Below are 18,718 nucleotides of genomic sequence, written 5' to 3' on the forward strand. Positions count from 1 at the left end.
ACCATGTTAGCCAGGATGGTCTTGATCTTCTGACCTCGTGATCCGCCCGTCTCGGCCTCCCAAAGTGCTGGGATTACAGGCTTGAGCCACCGCGCCCGGCCTTATTTTATTTATTTTCAATTATTATTATTATTTGAGACAGAGTCTCACTCTGTCACCCAGGCTGGAGTGCAGTGGTGCAATCTTGGCTCATGGAAACCTCCACCTCCCAGGTTCAAATGATTCTCCTGCCTTGGTCTTCCAAGTAGCCAGGACTACAGGCACGCACCACCACACACATCTAATTTTGTATTTTTAGTAGAAACAGAATTTGCCATGTTGGCCAGACTGGTCTCAAATTCCTGGCCTCAAGTTATCCATCTGCCTCAGCCTCCCAAAGTGCTGAGATTACAGGCATAAGCCACTGTATCAGGTCTCTTCACTGAGCATTTTACAACTCAGTTATGACATTTTTTTTTTTTACGTTGGGCTTTAGGTATTAATGCCAACAATTAATGAGTACATAGAGTGAAAACCCAAGAATCGTGCTGTGGACTTGGAGCAATGAGACTGTGTCAGATCCTGCTGTTACTATTTCTTAATGGAATGAGTAGAGCTTAATTCCTCTGGAATCCCATGCTCTCAACCATAAAGTGAAAGGGGTCATTCAGGTGATTTCTAAGGCCCTTGTAGATCTGAAACTTTATAATTCTATAAGCTCCCTGAAGATAGAATCTATCTTGTTAATTTTTTATTGTTTTCCCACTAACCAAAATAGCCACTTGTGCATTAACTATATTTCTTATTTAAATATGGAAGAGATATCCTATGGGGGAAATGTAGAGGAAGGCACATATGAAAATGTAACAAGAAAAAGTCAGCCGAGCGTGGTGGCTCATGCCTATAATCCTAGCACTTTGGGAGGCCAAGAAGAGTGGATGACTTGAGGCCAGGAGTTTGAGACCAGCCTGGCCAATACAGTGAAACCCCATCTCTACTAAAATTACAAAAATTAGCCAGGTGTGGTGGCAGGTGCCTGTAATCCCAGCTACTTGGGAGGCTGAGGCAGGGGAATCACTTGAGCCCAGGAGACAGAGGTTGCAGTGAACCCAGATTGTGCCACTGCACTCCTGGGCAACAGAGCAAAACTCTGGAAAGAAACGAAAAGAAAAGAAGAGAAGAGAAGAGAGAAAAGAAGGAAAGAAGGAAGGCAGGAAGGCAGGAAGGAAGGAAGGAAGAAAGGGAGAGAGCAAGCAAGAAAGCACCACAAAAGGGAAATATAGGGAGGAATGACACTACTGGATATTGCATACAACATACTTCAGAACATAAACAATCACAGGATGTGTATACAAGGAAATGTTCACAAGGGAGGCATGTGTACCAGGGAGTCATGAAGATGGAGAACAAGAGCAGTGACCCTCATTGATGAAAGAGGGTTTTATAAAGAAACTATGTCAGGTGAGCAGGGTACCAAGTGAGCTAGAAAGCTGGTCAGCAATTCTCTATCTAGGGAAGGCATGGCCTTAGATGCTATGGAATTTTGGTGAGGAAGGGAGGAAGCACAATAATCCCAGGATTCTATTGGTGTTAGGCATAGCTCTATCTCAGAAGTATTTTAGAATAAAGAAACTAGGGCTCAGAAGCAGCTATCTTGCTTCATGGTCACTGATAACAAGTGGCAGGAGAAGTCTAGAGCCATGTTTCTTAGCTCTTAGTCCTGTGCTTTTAACTCCCCATCAATATAAACACTTCTCAGGTTGAGTCAATCGCCTGCAACCTGAGCCAATCACCTGCATTGTTGGTTCCATGATTCCTAGGAAGGAAAGATAGAGCCCTTATCAAACATCCAGATACAATCCTAGAATCTTACGATCTGATTTGATCCCTATGACCCTTTTCCACATGAGGAAACTAAGGCTCACAGAAGTTCAATAAGAAATAATGAGATTCAGAGTCATAGGTATGTTATCTGAGTATAAGTTGAGTTAAGTAGCACTAAATTAAAACTGTATTGTGTAGCCTAGAATGAAGATCCGATGGGAGAGTTTAAGTGTGGGAGTCTGGAGTACTCAATGTTTGATTACAGGGAAGTGGGAATGTTTCTCACCAATTACTGCATAGCCCCCAGGTAGGATCTTATAGATGATGTCATCAAATAAAATACCATCAGGAAACAGCATGGCCATGATCTCTCCTACCAGCCTTCCAAATGCAGCTCCTAGAGGAAACATAAAAGGAAGTTATCTTAAAAAGATGAAAGAAAGATAAAAGGTGTTACAAGATCCAAGTTCCTTGCTCTCTGTTTTCAGAACCAATCTCTCCTAGGGTGTTAAGACCAAATACAAACTCCCAGCATCCCGGGCCTTTCCTTATGTTTCCGGTATCCTAGATTGCAACTCTCAGTAAGACCCCAGGCTTCCCATCAGAACTTACCTAGCACAAACACAGGCATGAAGCCTCCGCAGGGTATGGGCATAGTGGTGGCCACGATGGACATCCAGAACTGGAGTAAAAAGAAGCATTGGAATACCCTTTCAACTCTGCCCAGTAGACATGCACACACACATCTTCCTTCCCACTATCCTCCTTTCTGCAGAAATCCTGGGATAGCTGATCCTTCTAAAAGCCACTTTGTCTGTCACCCTTCTTCCAGAAACAAAAACCATAGAGCTCTCAGGCTGAGAGATTACCAAAGACAATACAGGAATACTATCAGAACGTTCCTCCAGATGACTAGACCAAATCCCTCCTACTTTGAGTGCCTGTATTTGCCTTTCAGCAGTCTAGAACAAAGAATGGAGCCCCAGAGTACTTCTCTTTCTCTGCCTCAAAAGAGCCCCAGCCCATTGTACCCTTTTAGTCCAGAAAGTTTGCCTCAGCAAAGTAGCCTGAAACTCTTGAAGCTGGAGGAAAACTTTTCCTACTCAGGTTGTATTTCTGAAAAGGAGCTCTAGTTCTTTCTTTATTTTTTATTATTTTTATTTAGTTATTTATTTATTTTGAGACAGGGTCTCGCTCTGTCACCCAGCACCCAAGCTGAAGTGCAGTACTATGATCTCGGCTCACTGCAACCTCTGCCTCCAAGGTCCAAGCTATTTTCCTGCCTCAGCCTCCCGAGTAGCTGGGACTATAGGTGCATGCCACCACACCCAGCTAATTTTTTGTATTTTTAGTAGAAATGGGGTTTTGCTATGTTGACCAAGCTGGTCTTGAACTCCTGACCTCAGGCAATCTGCCTGCCTCTGCCTCCCAAAGTGCTGGGATTACAGGTGTGAGTCACTGCGCCCGGCCGAGGAGCTCCAGTTCTAAGTGTCAGACATTTAAAGTCTGAGTGACTTATCTGGTCATTCATAGAACCATCTATATGGTGAAACTCACTGTAGAACCCGGAGAGAAGACTTACTTGCCTGAGCCACTTGCTTTAATCATCAGATCACCTTAAACAAGGATCAAAATTTAGATCTGTCCTGGCCATATACTGGAAGGGTAAATTGAGAAAGCTTGATAAGTCAGCCAATGTAAAGGAAAAAAAATCTCTAAGGCCAACTTTGTAAGCTAGAACTCCAATAGAAATTGAGACAATTTTACAAAAAGCAATATGTACATTTTGAGGCAAAGAGTACAAAAGAATTGGCTGGGCATGGTGTCTCACACCTCCCACTTTGGGAGGCCGAGGTGGGTAGATCACAAAGTCAGGAGCTCGAGACCATTCTGGCTAACACGGTGAAACCCAGTTTCTACTAAAAATACGAAAAAAAAAAAAAATTAGCCGGGCGTGGTGGCGGGCACCTGCAGTCCCAGCTACTCGGGAGACTGAGGCAGGGGAATGGCGTGAACCCAGGAGGCGGGGCTTGCAATGAGCTGAGATCTTGCCACTGTACTCCAGCCTGGGTGATGAGTGAGACTCTGTCTCAACAACAAAAAAAGAGTACAAAAGAATTGAGAAATAGAATGGAAAAAAGGCTAGTTGTTGAACTTTTTAAATATCTGTAAAAGAAATAAAAGTATGAGACGTAACATGTAAGCAAAGCAACAAGTTTATATAGCCCTTCCAAAATAAGTAAACCAATTTCAGAAAACGATCTCAAACTTGTTAGGTATAAGAGGGCAGCTAAAGTGCAGACAAACTGCCAAGGTGAAAGTATTCACAATTTTAGAGCTGTGCGCAATTGCACTGTAAGCTAATGAGAAATATATTTCTTAATTTTCAGAACCTTAGAAAGAAAGAACTTCCCCCATCCAGGGCTGACCTCAGGAAGCAGCGACAAAGACTCAGAGAAAGTCTCGTCCCAGAAGCTCGGAGATGAGGCAAAACACACACTCCTTCATGTCAGAATATGACTATTCAAAACAGTTGAGAACTATAAAAATAAATGGGCAAAATGAAGAGAATAGACACTGAGAATCCCCTGAGGACAGAGAGTACATCTTGTCCTTTCTGCCTTCTCTCTGCACTGGCGCACAGTGCTCAGTAAATGTAGGAAGGATGTAGCTAGGTGAGTAGGTAGAAAGGAAGGAAGGAAAGAACAAAGATGGGCTGAACAAATAGTATTCATGCAAAGGAGGAAAAGCTTCTCAGAGCTAGTATTTGCTAAAACACTAAAGAGTAATGCTCATCCAAGGGAACTTGTTTTAAAATGCAGATGACCAGACCCCACTGGAAGCTACCACATCAGATTGTCTGCAGATAGGGCTATAGGCACTTGTAATTTAAGCTTCTTAGGTGATTGTGACATTTAACAGTTGGACACCCCTTGAACTATCCTGTACCATCTCTTTGAAATAAGTACATAAGAGCCATAAGAGATTTTTGTAGGCTCAGGTTAATCTGAAAGCTCCAGCAATTCATATAACAGGTGACCAATAGGTCTGATTTCAGAGGATGTACTTTAGATTATCCTCCAAGATATGTGTAAGAACAGTATTAAGATCAGAGGACATTGAAGTTATTAACTCCTGTAGTAAGGATGTTGACACATGAGATTAGCAAACTTTTTTAGCTATTGGCACGTGAAAGAAAAGATCCAGAAGTAATGTGAAACACAAATAACTCCCAAGACGTTCTTCTTTCTTTCTCTTTCTTTTCTTTTTTCTCTTTTCTCTTCTTTTCTTTCTCTTTCCTTCCTTCCTTCCTTCCTTCCTTCCTTCCTTCCTTCCTTCCTTCCTTCCTTCCCTCCTTCCTTCCTTCTTTCCTTCCTTCCTTCCTTTTTCCTTCTTCTTTTTTTTTTTTGACAGAGTCTTACTCTCTCACCCAGGCTGGAGTGCAATGGTGTGTCAGCTCACTGCCACCTCTGACTCCTGCATTCAAGCAATTCTCCTGCTTCAGCCTCCCAAGTAGCTGGGATTACAGGCACCTGCCACCACGCCCAGGCAATTTTTGTATTTTTAGTAGAGACGGGGTTTTGCCATGTTGGCCAGGCTGGTCTCAAACTCCTGACCTCAGGTGATCTGCCTGCCTCGACCTCCCAAAGTGCTGGGATTACATCAGCTTTTTTTTTTTTTTTTTTTTTCCAGATCTAGACCTACAGAACTCCCAAGATCTGAAATACTCAACTCCAGGGAACTGGAAAACTGGAAACCCATTATTTGGACCCTTCATTAGAAGGAATGAAATGAAGGATTCACCTCGGGAGAATGAAATGAAAGGAGTGAAAAAAAATTCTACAGAGCCTCAGGCTGTACAGAGAACTTAGTGATACTAGGTAACAATGTTAGACTTACTAAAAGTGAACTGAGGATTTGGAATGGTATTCATACTCATTGTAAAAGCTCTTCTCTTGATGTATAATGTAATGACGCTTTCCATGTCATGAGATTGAGGAATATGAAAGTTCCCTTCATTAATATTATAAAACACCTGAATTGGCCAGGCGCGGTGGCTCACACCTGTAATCCCAGCACTTTGGGAGGCCAAGGCGGGCGGATCATGAGGTCAGGAGATCGAGACCATACTGGTCAACATGGTGAAACCCTGTCTCTACTAAAAATACAAAAAATTAGCCGGGCGGCCGGGCGCGGTGGCTCAACCCTGTAATCCCAGCACTTTGGGAGGCCGAGACGGGTGGATCGCGAGGTCAGGAGATCAAGACCATCCTGGCTAACACGATGAAACCCCCTCTCTACTAAAAAATACAAAAAACTAGCCGGGCGAGGTGGCCGGCTCCTGTAGTCCCAGCTACTCGGGAGGCTGAGGCAGGAGAATGGCGTAAACCCGGGAGGCGGAGCTTGCAGTGAGCTGAGATCCGGCCACTGCACTCCAGCCTGGGCGACAGAGTGAGACTCCGTCTCAAAAAAAAAAAAAAAAATTAGCCGGGCGTGGTGGCGGGCACCTGTAGTCACAGCTACTCGGGAGACTGAAGCAGGAGAATGGTGTGAACCCGGGAGGCGGAGCTTGCAGTGAGCCGGGATCACGCCACTGCCCTCCAACCTGGGAGACAGAGCAAGACTCCATCTCAAAAAAAAAAAAAACCCCAGCTGAATTGAGAATATTACCTGCCTGTACAGATGCTGCCAGAAGACCACATAGACTACATTTCAAATTAGACACTGGAAAAACTGTTTCAGTCATGTTTATATTTTAATTTAGCTACGTATCCTACCTAGCTAAAAAATAAGAGTATGGTTATTGTGTCCAATGACAGTGAAAATGCTGGGAAGTGGTGATAACCAGGGAATATCATAGATTTGTAGCAGTGAATGGTTTTATGCCTATAAGTATTATAGGATATTATAGGCCGGCTGCAAACTGTTGGGCTTGAAATATAGTCCAGGAAGTATAAGTTTCTTTTCCTGATACATGTATGATGTAACATTATCAAGGATATAATCTAGTGAGAAATTAATAAAAGTGGCATTCAGTTGAGTCCTCTATATCATCTAAGTAGATTTCTCCCAATAAGCTTGAATTTGTGAAGTGGAATCCAGACACATACTTAGGAATCTGGGGAGCTGGGATGAGGTTTAGGGGAAATGTTGAAAAATATACAGTATTTTGTTTCTATAGAACTTTTCAAAATCTTGATCTTTTAAAGGTACATATGATGCCAATATTGCCATATAGCTCAGTCTAGAGAAATCTCAGAAAAATACAGTTATAATCATTGGACTACCATCCAATTCTGAGATCCACCAACATTTGTACTTGGTTACTGTAGGTGGGTTTTTGTATTCAGCAACTAATTATAGGAGGTTGGGATTTATAAAGTAGAGAAGATGAACTCTATATGAAAGTCTAAAAATCAAATCCCTAACAAGACACTGATAATTTCTTTTATGATAAAAAAGGAAAATCTTTTGAAGAAAGACATTTTAAAGGGATTAATTTAATAAAGTGGGTGTGCAAAATATGAATGCTATAGACCCAACTAAACCACCTAAAGTGGAATGGGGAAGATCATTTGCAAATGCAGTTTCTAGAAACCCTGGGAATATGTTACAGAGTTGAAATCCGGTGTTTCAAATATCTGCTGTCTCTAGTCATAACATCACTGGAAAGTACATTAAATAAACAGCAAAAAATAGAAGAACATTTCAAAATATTTTGAATTTTTTTTCTGTTGCAGGCATAAGATTAGCTAAAGGTTAATGATGAAATATTATGTACTTGGCACATAGTAAATGCTTAATAACATTTATTGAACAAATGAATACACGAACTCACTGTAGCTATTGCAATATAAATATAACTTACTGACTCATATCCTGGGAAAACATAGATTTATAAAAGGTATCATAAATAAGTTAATAGCAGGGTATTCAAAAGCTTGAAAGTTCAGTATGGACAGACTTATAAATGAGAACTCTAATATACAGAGGAAAGTGTTGTGGTATTTAGGCAAGACATACTATTAGTAAAAAGATAATCACCACAAAAGAAAAAAAGGCAATCAACTTTTTTTTTTTTTTTTTCTTGAGATAGAGTCTTGCCCTTGTCACCCAGGCTGGAGTGCAATGGCACAATCTTGGTTCACTGCAGCCTCCACCTCCTGGGTTCAAGCAATTCTCCTGCCTCAGCCTCACGACTAACTGGGATTACAGGCATGCGCCACAACACCTGGCTAATTTTGTATTTTTAGTAGAGACAGGGTTTCACCATGTTGGTCAGGCTGGTCTCGAACTCCTGACCTCAGATGATCCACCTGTCTCGGCCTCCCAAAAGTGCTGGAATTACAGGCGTGAGCCACTGCGCCCGGCAAGCAATCAGCAATTGTAATAGATGTCACAACCAGGGGTAGAAATAAAAATATCTTATTACAAGGCAGTAATTGAGAAGTCTATAAATACATAATCCTTGATGGGCAGATATGAAAAAAAAGTGATGTAAAAGAGATCATCTTTTATTGCCCAGTTGAAGCCAGAAGAATATGGTTTGGGAATGGCAAAATCCTCACAGCTTCATCACCTAAATAGAGAATAATAACATTTATAAAAATTATGTGTAGTCACTAATACAATTAATTTAAATATTTTATCCCTTTTGAAGCTCTACAAAAGAAATTATCGACAAGCCTGGGGAAAAAAGATGCTCAAATCACCTAAAAATGGATCATCAGATACATGGAGAATGAAATACTTAATTATCTAATAAGTGGGGGGAGTTGTTTAATTAATCCAAGGCTTTTACAGTTATTTGTAATGCTTAACTCTACTTTTTTACTTGGCTATTGTGATGGCTTAGTAATTTAACAAGAAGAACAATTAGAAGGGTTAGATAACTATGCCAAACAACACTCAGTTGACGTGAATAGAGCAATTAACTCAGATACTCGTTTACTTCTACAGCAACTTACTACTCTATAATTTTTTTTTTTTTTTTTTTTTTGAGACAGAATCATGCTCTGTCACCCAGGCTGGAGTGCAATAGCACAATGTCGGCTCACTGCAACCTCCACTTCCCAGGTTCAAACGATTCTCCTGCGTCAGTCTCCCGAGTAGCTGGGATTACAGGTGTGTGCCACCATGCCCAGCTATTTTTTTTTTTTTGAATTTTTGGTAGAGATGGGGCTTCACTATGTTGGCTGGGTTGGTCTTGAACTCCTGGCATCAAGTGATCCGCCTGCCTCAGCCTGCCAAAGTAGTGGGATTACAGGCGTGAGCCACCATGTCTGGCCAACTCTATGGTTTTCAAATGACTTATTTTTAGGTTGGATGAAGACCAAATGAAGTTCTACCCCTTCCTACCCTATGCAAACCCTGGATTCCTAGATGGAAAACAGATAGAGCTAAGTTTAGGGTGTTGCTAGTGTCAGGAGCAGTACCTTCATGACGAAGAAGAGAAAGATGATGATGACAACGTTGACGCGGGGGTGAATCCACACAGCTGACTGGCCCAGGCTCTCAGGATCACCTGCATGTTTCACCCAGGTATTGTTGTCAAACAAAGTACTGATGGCTTCACGGGGCATCAACTGGGAGAGGAAGAAGCAGAAGGGGTGGGTTCTCCAGGGATCTCCTGTGTTTCCTTTTTTAGAGAACTTATTCCGCAGTCTCATTATTCAAGGGTCTCTTTTGCCCTTTTCTCAGGGAGAATCTCAAAAGTCTATCCTTGCACAAAACTACTTATGCTCTGAAGCCTGAGGGATGTCTGTGCTGTTTCCTCTTTCCCATGCGGCCCCAGTAACCTAGTCATGTGCTCAGTGACCCGATCCCACCTCAGCTCCCCAAGAGCTGACCTCTCCGGCCATGAATTGACCCATTCCTGGTGGGAAGGTGAATGAGGCAATGACAAAGGTAACAATTCCAGGATACAGCAGGCGGCTGAAAAAGAAACAGAGTTAACCCCCACAGTTCAGCCAACTCACAGTAAATACCATACTGAACGTCGGCAAGCTGAAGCTTCCTGTCCTCCACTGTAGTCTCGTTTATTTAACCGAAATTCTCTTCACACACACACAAAAAATTTGAGGCTGAGTGCGGTGGCTCATACCTGTAATCCCAGCACTTTGGGAGGCCAAGGTGGGCAGATCACCTGAGGTCACAAGTTCAAGACCAACCTGGCCAACATGGTGAAACCCCGTCTCTATTAAAAATACAAAAATTAACCAGGTGCGGTGGCACATGCCTGTAATCCCAGCACTTTGGGAGGCCAAGGAGGGTAGATCCCCTGAGGTCACAAGTTCGAGACCAGCCTGGCCAACATGGTGGAATCCCATCTCTACTAAAAATACAAAAATTACCTGGGCGTATTGGCCCACGCCTGTAATCCCAACTACTCAGGAGGCTGAGGCATGAGAATCATTTGAACCCAGGAGGCAGAGGTTACAGTGAGCCGAGATCGCACCACTGCACTCCAGCCTGGGTGATGGAGTGAGACTCTGTCTCAAAAAAAAAAAATAAAACAAAAATCATCTTTAAATGGGAGACCACACAATTCACCCCCTAACCACAGTATCAGGGTTTCCTTATATTTTATTGCAAGCCACCCAGAGGCATTTAATACCTTTCCCAAAGATAAAAAGGGAGGAACTCTTGGAGAAACCAGAAAGTAAATGGGTAGGGCAAAAGAAGGGCAGTGACTCACTGCTTAGCAAGAAACTGGCTGAGGGCCTTGTGATTTCGGACACCGAGCATGACTTGGCGATGCAGATACACAAATACAGCTCCCAGGAGCCCACAGCAAATCCTGAGGGTGTAATTTATAGAGTTGGAATCTTACAGACATGAAATCCTTATCTCTTGGACATGACTACTGCAGGGAAACAAACACCAGGCTTCCGTCTTTCCTATCGGCCCACATCCCCCCAGCAATGTACTCTATCTGTGCCAACCCCACCTTCTTTCTGGCTTGGGTCCCTTCCAATCTACAGCCTCACCCCACACCCTGCTCACCACACACAGAGCAGGTAACCCCACTGACCCGATGGCAGCAAAAGCTGGTAGTTCCTTCAGGTCAAAGGGGAAATCCATTCGGAAATTGGTTCTGAACAGAGCGGTGATGGTGACTGTAGGATGGAAAGGCCAGGATTATGGTGGGAGCTACGTAGAAATCCAACAGGGAAACAGAGGTGGGCAGTTTTCAGGATTAATTCCTTCCTTCCTCCAATCCCAGTTTCTCCTCTTAAATGTATTTTCCTTTTTTCTACGCACACCCCTCCATGGATATACTCTCCCACTCCATGACCTGTATCTTTGTCCTACACCCTTGGGCCTTGGTCCCACCCCACAAATGATCCCGCCCATTAATCCTTTCTGAACTGCCCCACAGAGTTTTCCTCTGCACCTCATTCCCAGTCTTTCTATTTCACACAGCCTCCACCCCAGGCCTGCTTGGTTACCAGCATCCTTGTTCCACACTGCCAGCACTCGGAACACGAAGGCGCTGAACGTGGCTGCAAAGAATCCTCGCCAGTAGTTCCGAACAGCGAAGTAGGTGGAGGTGACCTCGATGCTAAATAGCACTCCTGCAGGGGCACAGAAGTGTGATTGGGGGCAGACAGCAGTGACAGGGCTCCCCCACACTCCCCGCTCCTTGGACCTAAGGAGCTTTTGCTGAAACATGAATCTGGGAGGAAGCAGTAGTGGAAAGTAATGATCTCTTGGATTCCCATGCTCAAAACCACACAACTGATCAGGCTAGGAGTTTTTTATTTTTATTTTTATTTCAGACAAGGGATGGGTTCAACAAGACATAGAGAAGGTTGAAAATGAATGGGCCTTCAACTTCCAAAACACGAGGATCAAGCGTCCATGACCTCTGCATCCTTAGAATGTAGGGTTGAATGGGGTTCACAACTGTCAGATATCCACAGGGACTAAAAGGTGGTTGAAAAAAATCTGCAGAAAAGTTAAAAGAGAGAAAGTTCCAGTTCCTCAGTAGAGTTGCCAAGCAGAGCTCAGGATTTACAGGGATGCTCCTTAACACCCTCCTCTGGACTTTCCTACAGCTCTACATATACCATGTACCCTGGGGCAACCTTATAAGGAAGACAGAACAAAAATAGAAGGGGACTTTGCAGGAGCTGACAATTCTCGATAGTTCAAGAAAAGAAGGTAGAGGAGTCATACAAATAATAATAATAATAATAATAATAATAAACTAATACTAGGCCGGGCGCAGTGGCTTATGTCTGTAATCCCAGCACTTTGGGAGGCCGAGGAGGGCGGATCACCTGAGGTCGGGAGTTCGAGACCAGCCTGACCCACATGGAGAAACTCCATCTCTACTAAAAATACAAAATTAGCAGGTCGTGGTGGTGCATGCCTGTAATTCCAGCTACTCGGGAAGGCTAAGGCAGGAGAATCGCTTGAACCCGGGAGGCGGAGGTTGCGGTGAGCCGAGATCGCGCCATTCCACTCCAGCCTGGGCAACAAGAGCAAAACTCTGTCTCAAAACAAACAAACAAACAAAAACAAAAACGACAACCAAAAAAACAAATACTAAAAACCTGACTTAAAAGGACCAACGCAAGGGGAAAAACCAAGAGCCTAGAAGAAGATAAAAACAATCATGCTTAAGAAAAGTGGGTGAGGCAAAAGGAAAGCTAAGTAGTAGTTCTAAGTAGTACTGTTTCTGAGCGTAGGTGCTGGAGCAGAAATTGAGGGGGTAGATCTACAGAAAAAGAACAAGGGTTGGTAGAGACAAAGTAAGGAATGCGAGTGAGGGCATAAAAAGCAACACTCAAGAAAGGCAAAGAAAAAAAATCTTTCAGCATATTAAGAATAAGGGGGGTGGACTTTAATCCGATGCAAAGTAAAAATTGATGACAAAATTATCTAAAACCTGGCTAAGCCTCATCTTTATCAAAAACGAGGAAAAAGAACCAGGGAAATGCAACCATGCACATAATTGGATGAATGGAGATGAGGCTTGACCTCAGGAAACCTTGAACTAGGCCAGTTTGTCGCCTTTCTCTCCATGAGTGAACGCCCTCTTCAGGCAGCATCTCACATCCCAGTAATTTTCTTCTTCCTGTGCTATACCCAAAAGTCACATCTCTTGAATCCCCCAGGACCACCACCTTCTCTTCTATAGGTGACAGTCGACTAGTTACATCAGGTCATTTGCTCCAACGGGAGGGTGGCCTAATGGTTACATCAGGTCATTTGCACCAGGGGGAGGGTGGCCTAATGGTTACTCCCGAATACAGCAGCTGCTGCAGTTTGGCAGAGGATTTCCAGTGGTCAGTCCCAACTCCCCTTCCCTGGGAAGCCATCCTCAATCCTCCTCTTCAGGTCAAAACCATCTGTCCTTCAGCCTGCGCTCTCAGAATTTTGGGTTACTATAGCACTACCACTTTCAGATCCAGATATTTGTTTACATTTCTGAGATCCCCTAGGATTGAAAATTCCTTGGAGGCCGGGTGCGGTGGCTCACGCCTGTAATCTCAGCACTTTGGGAGTCCGAGGTGGGTGAATCATGAAGTCAGGAGTTCGAGACCAGCCTGGCCAACATGGTGAAACCCCATCTCTACTAGAAATACAAAAATTAGTCAGGTGCGGTGGCAGGCGCCTATAATCCCAGCTACTTGGGAGGCTGAGGCAGAATAATTGCTTGAACCCGGGAGCCGTAGGTTGTAGTGAGCCAAGATCGCGCCACTATACCCCAGCCTGGGTGACAGAGCAAGACTCCGTATTGAAAAAAAAAAGAAAAGAAAATTCCTTGGAAACCAGCACCTAGTATGGTGTCTGGTGTATAATCAGGGCTGAATGTCTATTCTAGGGATGAGCAGGGGAGGAGAGGAAAGGACGGGATGAGGATAAAAGAGAACAGAAGCGAACAGAATTTCAGGAAACAGAGCAAGGCAATGGACAATGTGGGGCAGACAGAGCTCCGTCAATCACCCCTTCTGCCCTGCTCTTCACATCACATCAGGTAAGCAGCTACCTCTGGGGCCTAAAAGGAGGATTTGACACAGCAGGAATCAGGTAGAGTGTCTCTCTCCTTTTCTATACCAGTAACAAAAGCAGTCAGCTTTGATTTGCCTGCGTGTAAACTATCCAACTGATGAATATTTTACAACAAGCTTTTTGAAATCCTGGGCTAGGTTTTCTTTCCCATGACGTGGTTCTGGGACACTTTCCCTAGCAGTCTGTCACTGTATGCTCTGGAATGAGAGCTAATTTTAATATTAGCCTGAGCCAAACATAAAATGTGCAGTTAAAAGGAAACAAAGCATTAAAAACAAAAACAGCTTTTGGAAACTCTCTGCTCAGGTTCTGGAACATTGCTCTCTTCTCCCACCCTGGATTCCCTCTCTACCTTCTCTGCTGCTCCTGTGCCTCTGCCCAACCCCAGCCTTTGTCCTTGGTCTCCTACTCCTCCTATTCACAAACACACTTTCTCTCTCAATTTCATGTATGCTCGTGCCATCACCTACACCTATATGCTGCTGATTAGCAAAGCTATGTTCCTGAGCTTCAGATTCGTCAACCCTGCTACAAAAATGGTATCACCTAGATATGTCACAGGAACATCAAACTGAACACACTCAAAGTGAAATGTATCAGCTAGCTCCTCCCACCAGATCCGTTTCACTTCCCATATACCCAATCTGGTTACTAACACCACTATCCACCCAATCGCCCTTGTAGGAAAGCTGGGTGTTAGCCTAGATCCCTCCTCTCTTTTACCCCACATAATCACCAAGATGCCAGGCACAGTGGCCCATGCCTGTAACCCCAGCACTTTGGGAGGCCGAGGTGGGTGGATCACTTGAGGCCGGGAGTTTGAGACCAGCCTGGCCGACATGGAAAAACCTCGCTTCTACTAAAAAAAAAATACAAAAATTAGCCAGGCATAGTGGCATGCGCATGTAGTCCCAGCTACTGGGAGGCTGAGGTGGGAGAATTGCTTGAACCCAGGAGACACAAGTTGCAGTGAGCCAAGATTGCACCACTGCATTCCAGCCTGGGCCAGAGAGCAAGACCCTCTCTCAAAAAGAAAAAATAAAATTAATCACCAGGTTGTATCAATTTTACTTTCTGTCATTCTTCTCTTTCTCTTCTGCCTCTGTCCAATGCAGTCTCTTATTACACAGCATCAGGACTATGACAATCATCTTCTTGTTAATCTTGGATTAATCCTGTTAATCCTCAGGCCGATTTTGTCCTGCACACATCTGACAAAGGGATTGGGTGGACACTCAAAGCTGGCCATGTCACTTCCTTGTGCACAAGTCTTTCATGGCTTTAATTCACCCATGACAGCATTTCCCAAAGTCAGGTCTGTGAGATACTACAAATCCCACGAGACAGGGTTCTGTGGGAAATGCTGCATTAGAGCCACATTTTGGATATTCCCAATGCATGTCACCATATCAAATGTTCTGGCAACTTTTTCTTTTTCCTTTCCTTTCCTTTTTTTTTTTTTCTTTTGAGATGGAGTCTCACTCTGTTGCCTAGGCTGGAGTACAGTGGTGCAATCTCGGCTCACTACAACCTCTGCCTCCCAGGTTCAAGCAATTATTCTGCCTTGGCTTCCCGAGTAGCAGAGACTACAGGTACCTGCCACCACGCCCAGCTAATTTTTGTATTATTAATAGAGGTGGGGTTTCACCATATTGGCCAGGCTGTTCTTGAACTCCTGACCTTGTGATTCGCCCACCTCGGCCTCCCAAAGTGCTGGCATTATGGGCATGAGCCACCGTGCCTGGCCACTGATAACTTTTCTAGTTTCAAAAAGAACTGTCTCTCTAACCAAGCACTTTCCAACTGATTTATAGAACCATTTTTACACATTACATCTACAAAACCATGAAACACATTTATGCAAATCCTAGTCTAGAGAATAAATTCCATATTCTTATACATAGCCATGAGGGTCTCCATAATTCAGTCCCCCTTTACTTGTCCAGACTCATTTGCTATTATTCCTTCCTCTGTATCCCCTGGTAATACGCAGCTACTGCCCCCATCTTGACTTTGCAATGCTGCTTCCTCTGTCCAGAACACCCTGCCCCCACCATCCTCCTTGCCAGTCCTACTTATTATTCAAGCCTCATATCAAACACCACCTCTTTTGTGACACTTCATGGGCTCTCATAGGCAGGTTAGCCTAAGGTTCCCACTGCACTTTGCCCCAGCTGCCATTGGGCCACTTTTTCGAGTGGGCTATGACAATAGGTTTGCCTGCCTGCCCAGCCTCTCAACCAGGAGCACCCTGAGTGTGCAAGATCCAGCACAGGGCCTGGCACAGAATGGGAGCAAGATGCTTGTCATTTTAGCGGAATGCTGAATTCTATTTATTTCGTTAGTGTAAGAAATTAAGAGCTGACTCCATAATGAATACATCATTTCGATACTAATTTTCCTTTCAGAATTATTCAGTATTCATTTAAAAAATCAAGTAATGGGCCAGGCACGGTGGCTCACACCTGTAATCCCAGCACTTTGGGAGGCCAAGGTGGGTGGGTCACTTGAGGTCAGGAGTTTGAGAGCAGCCTGGCCAACATGGTGAAACCCCGTCTCTATTAAAAATACAAAAAATTAGCCGGGTGTGATGGTGTGGGCCTGTAATCCTAGCTACTGGGGAGACTGAGGCATGAGAATTGCTTGAACCTCGGAGGCAGAGCTTGCAGTGAGCCAGGATGGTGCCACTGTACTCCAGCCTGGGTGACAGAGCAAGACTCCATCTAAACAAACAAACAAACAAACACACAACAACCAAAAAAAACCAGGAATGCCACCTGCAAATACCTTTGTCATTTACAAACAGCCTAAACATAGCACCTTAATTTTTAAGTTCTTAACAATTTCTTGTGTCAACAACAATGCTTTATCTGTGAATTTTTTCTTCCCTTTTCTACCACAATGGTTTCAGAACTGTTGCCTGTAACTTCTCTATGATCTTTACCTCTCCCATACTTGACACAGGTCCAAGAAGAACCTTTCTGATTCTTCTCAGAAATTCCAATGTTATGAGGAAAATGCAAATTCTCTTCACATTAAGAGAATCTGGCTGATTGAAAGAAAACAACAAGAGTCTCCCAGTCTAAAAATATTCTTTAGACCTCCTGGATTTGAAAGGCTAAAGAGTAAATAAAGGTGAAAGTGGGTACAAATGTAAGTGTGAACAGTTAACATGTGCAAAAATCCAAATACACTATCCTCCACTGACAAGGATTAGTGATTTTAATGAGTAGAGCTGAGGACAGAAATGTAAACAGGATGCTAGCTGGTATGCTTGCTAACTTGGGCTCCTAAGTCTGTGCTTTGCCACAGTGTTTGCATAAGTTAGATCATGCATTTGCATTAACTTTAAACTCTTCTCCATTTATCATTCCTGCGCCAAGTCATTTTAGTTCCCTGGAAGACTCTATGAAAAGATTGCTTAACATTTCCATAACTGAAAAGAAATCTCTAACAGTGGGTCTTTTAAGAAGCAAATGCCCTTCCTGCAATTTTGTTTCTTCACATATCTACTTAGTGTCCTTTTTTATCATCAATGAATCCAATGAATGACCTGTATAATTCTGCCCTGCTAATCTAGCTATAATTGATTTTGATGAGTCAATACACAGATATGACTGCTTTCTCCGACTACATTCATTTGTTAATCATCCATGATAAGGAAAATAATCTGAGAAATCACTATTTGCCTTATACTTGGAGAAAGAGCTAAACTTAACTTTAAATTGCTATCAAGGGACATTTATCCTTTGAAACTCTCCTAACTATTCCTCACTAAAAGCTTACCATTAATCTAAGTAAGGTCTACCTGAATTCCCATGCAATTAGTAAAGCACAACAAAATGGGGGTCTTTCCCTTGAAGGAGGAAGTTCATAGAGTTCCCCGTTAGAGATGTCATCAGCATAGGGCAAAAACATCCAACAATACAAACAGGTTTTAAAATAATTAAGGGAGCCACGGAGACTGCCTTGGTTTTAATTCCCAGCTTGGACCTTACTAACAGAATGAACTTGCTCAAGTCACTCTCCCTCTCTGTAATTCAGTTCTCTCCTCTTCCTCCTCTGGAATATCAGTCTCATATGGCTTTGGCCAGGAGTAAAAGTAAGTTCTTAGAATGTTGCCTGGCACATAGCAAACGCTTACTAAAAGTCAGCTATTCTTGTAAATAACCTGGTAATACCAGCACTTATGGATACTGATTGAAACTGTTTTGGGAGTCAGGCCAGGCAAGATGATTGATGGGGGAGGGGGCCAATCACTTGCCTCCAAGTGGTGTCCCAAAACAACAGCCGACTCCCACAGCACAGCCCACCGTCAGGATATCAGAGTAGTAGTATGGCTGCTACTAGGGGAGAGACAGACAGAGAGACAGGTGGAAGAGAGGGAGGTGGGCAGGCAGAGGACAGGAAAACAAGCAGGGATGGGGAATAAGGCAGAATGAGAGGCCTAAGTCACAAGGAGTCCTTGTGGTCCCATGTCCCCTATGATTCCCAGGCCAAGAGAAACTCAGTGAGTTTGGCAAAAAGGAATTAACCTCATAGCACAGCACCAAAATGAAATAGAAAGTAGAAAATGAAATAAAAGTTAGGCAAATATATGCCAGGCATGTAAATCAACAAATGATAAGCAGAAAAGAGACAGCAAGAACTCCAGAAAGCAGTACTAATAAATCCTGCACCAAACAGCAAGCAGCCTCAAAAGAATACACAGCCCTTTGGTGAAAAAATACAGGTATCTGGATCCTAGGGGCTGTGATCCACAGTCATTCCCTGGATGCCCACTCCAAAGCTTGTGGCAGCCACCCAAAACCCCCTTCTAAGTCTTGCTTAGGCAATCGGGATAGGGAGGAAGTGCAACTTGCCTCCAACACGGGCTGCAAAGCAGCATCCC

General features: G+C 43.6%; 1 protein-coding gene across 1 annotated transcript in view; it reads right to left on the reverse strand.

The window, feature by feature from the left end:
• Positions 1-18,718, reverse strand: part of CLCN1 (chloride voltage-gated channel 1) — a 39,462-nt gene that overhangs the window by 12,940 nt on the left and 7,804 nt on the right. The window contains 8 exon segments of the mRNA XM_033192441.1: positions 2,090-2,200; positions 2,416-2,485; positions 9,240-9,389; positions 9,654-9,738; positions 10,502-10,603; positions 10,838-10,922; positions 11,256-11,381; positions 18,092-18,170. Coding sequence (XP_033048332.1) covers positions 2,090-2,200; positions 2,416-2,485; positions 9,240-9,389; positions 9,654-9,738; positions 10,502-10,603; positions 10,838-10,922; positions 11,256-11,381; positions 18,092-18,170 — 808 coding nt within the window.

Source organism: Trachypithecus francoisi, unplaced genomic scaffold (genome assembly GCF_009764315.1).
Source record: "Trachypithecus francoisi isolate TF-2019V2 unplaced genomic scaffold, Tfra_2.0 Lachesis_group4, whole genome shotgun sequence".
NCBI classification, from domain to species: domain Eukaryota; kingdom Metazoa; phylum Chordata; class Mammalia; order Primates; family Cercopithecidae; genus Trachypithecus; species Trachypithecus francoisi.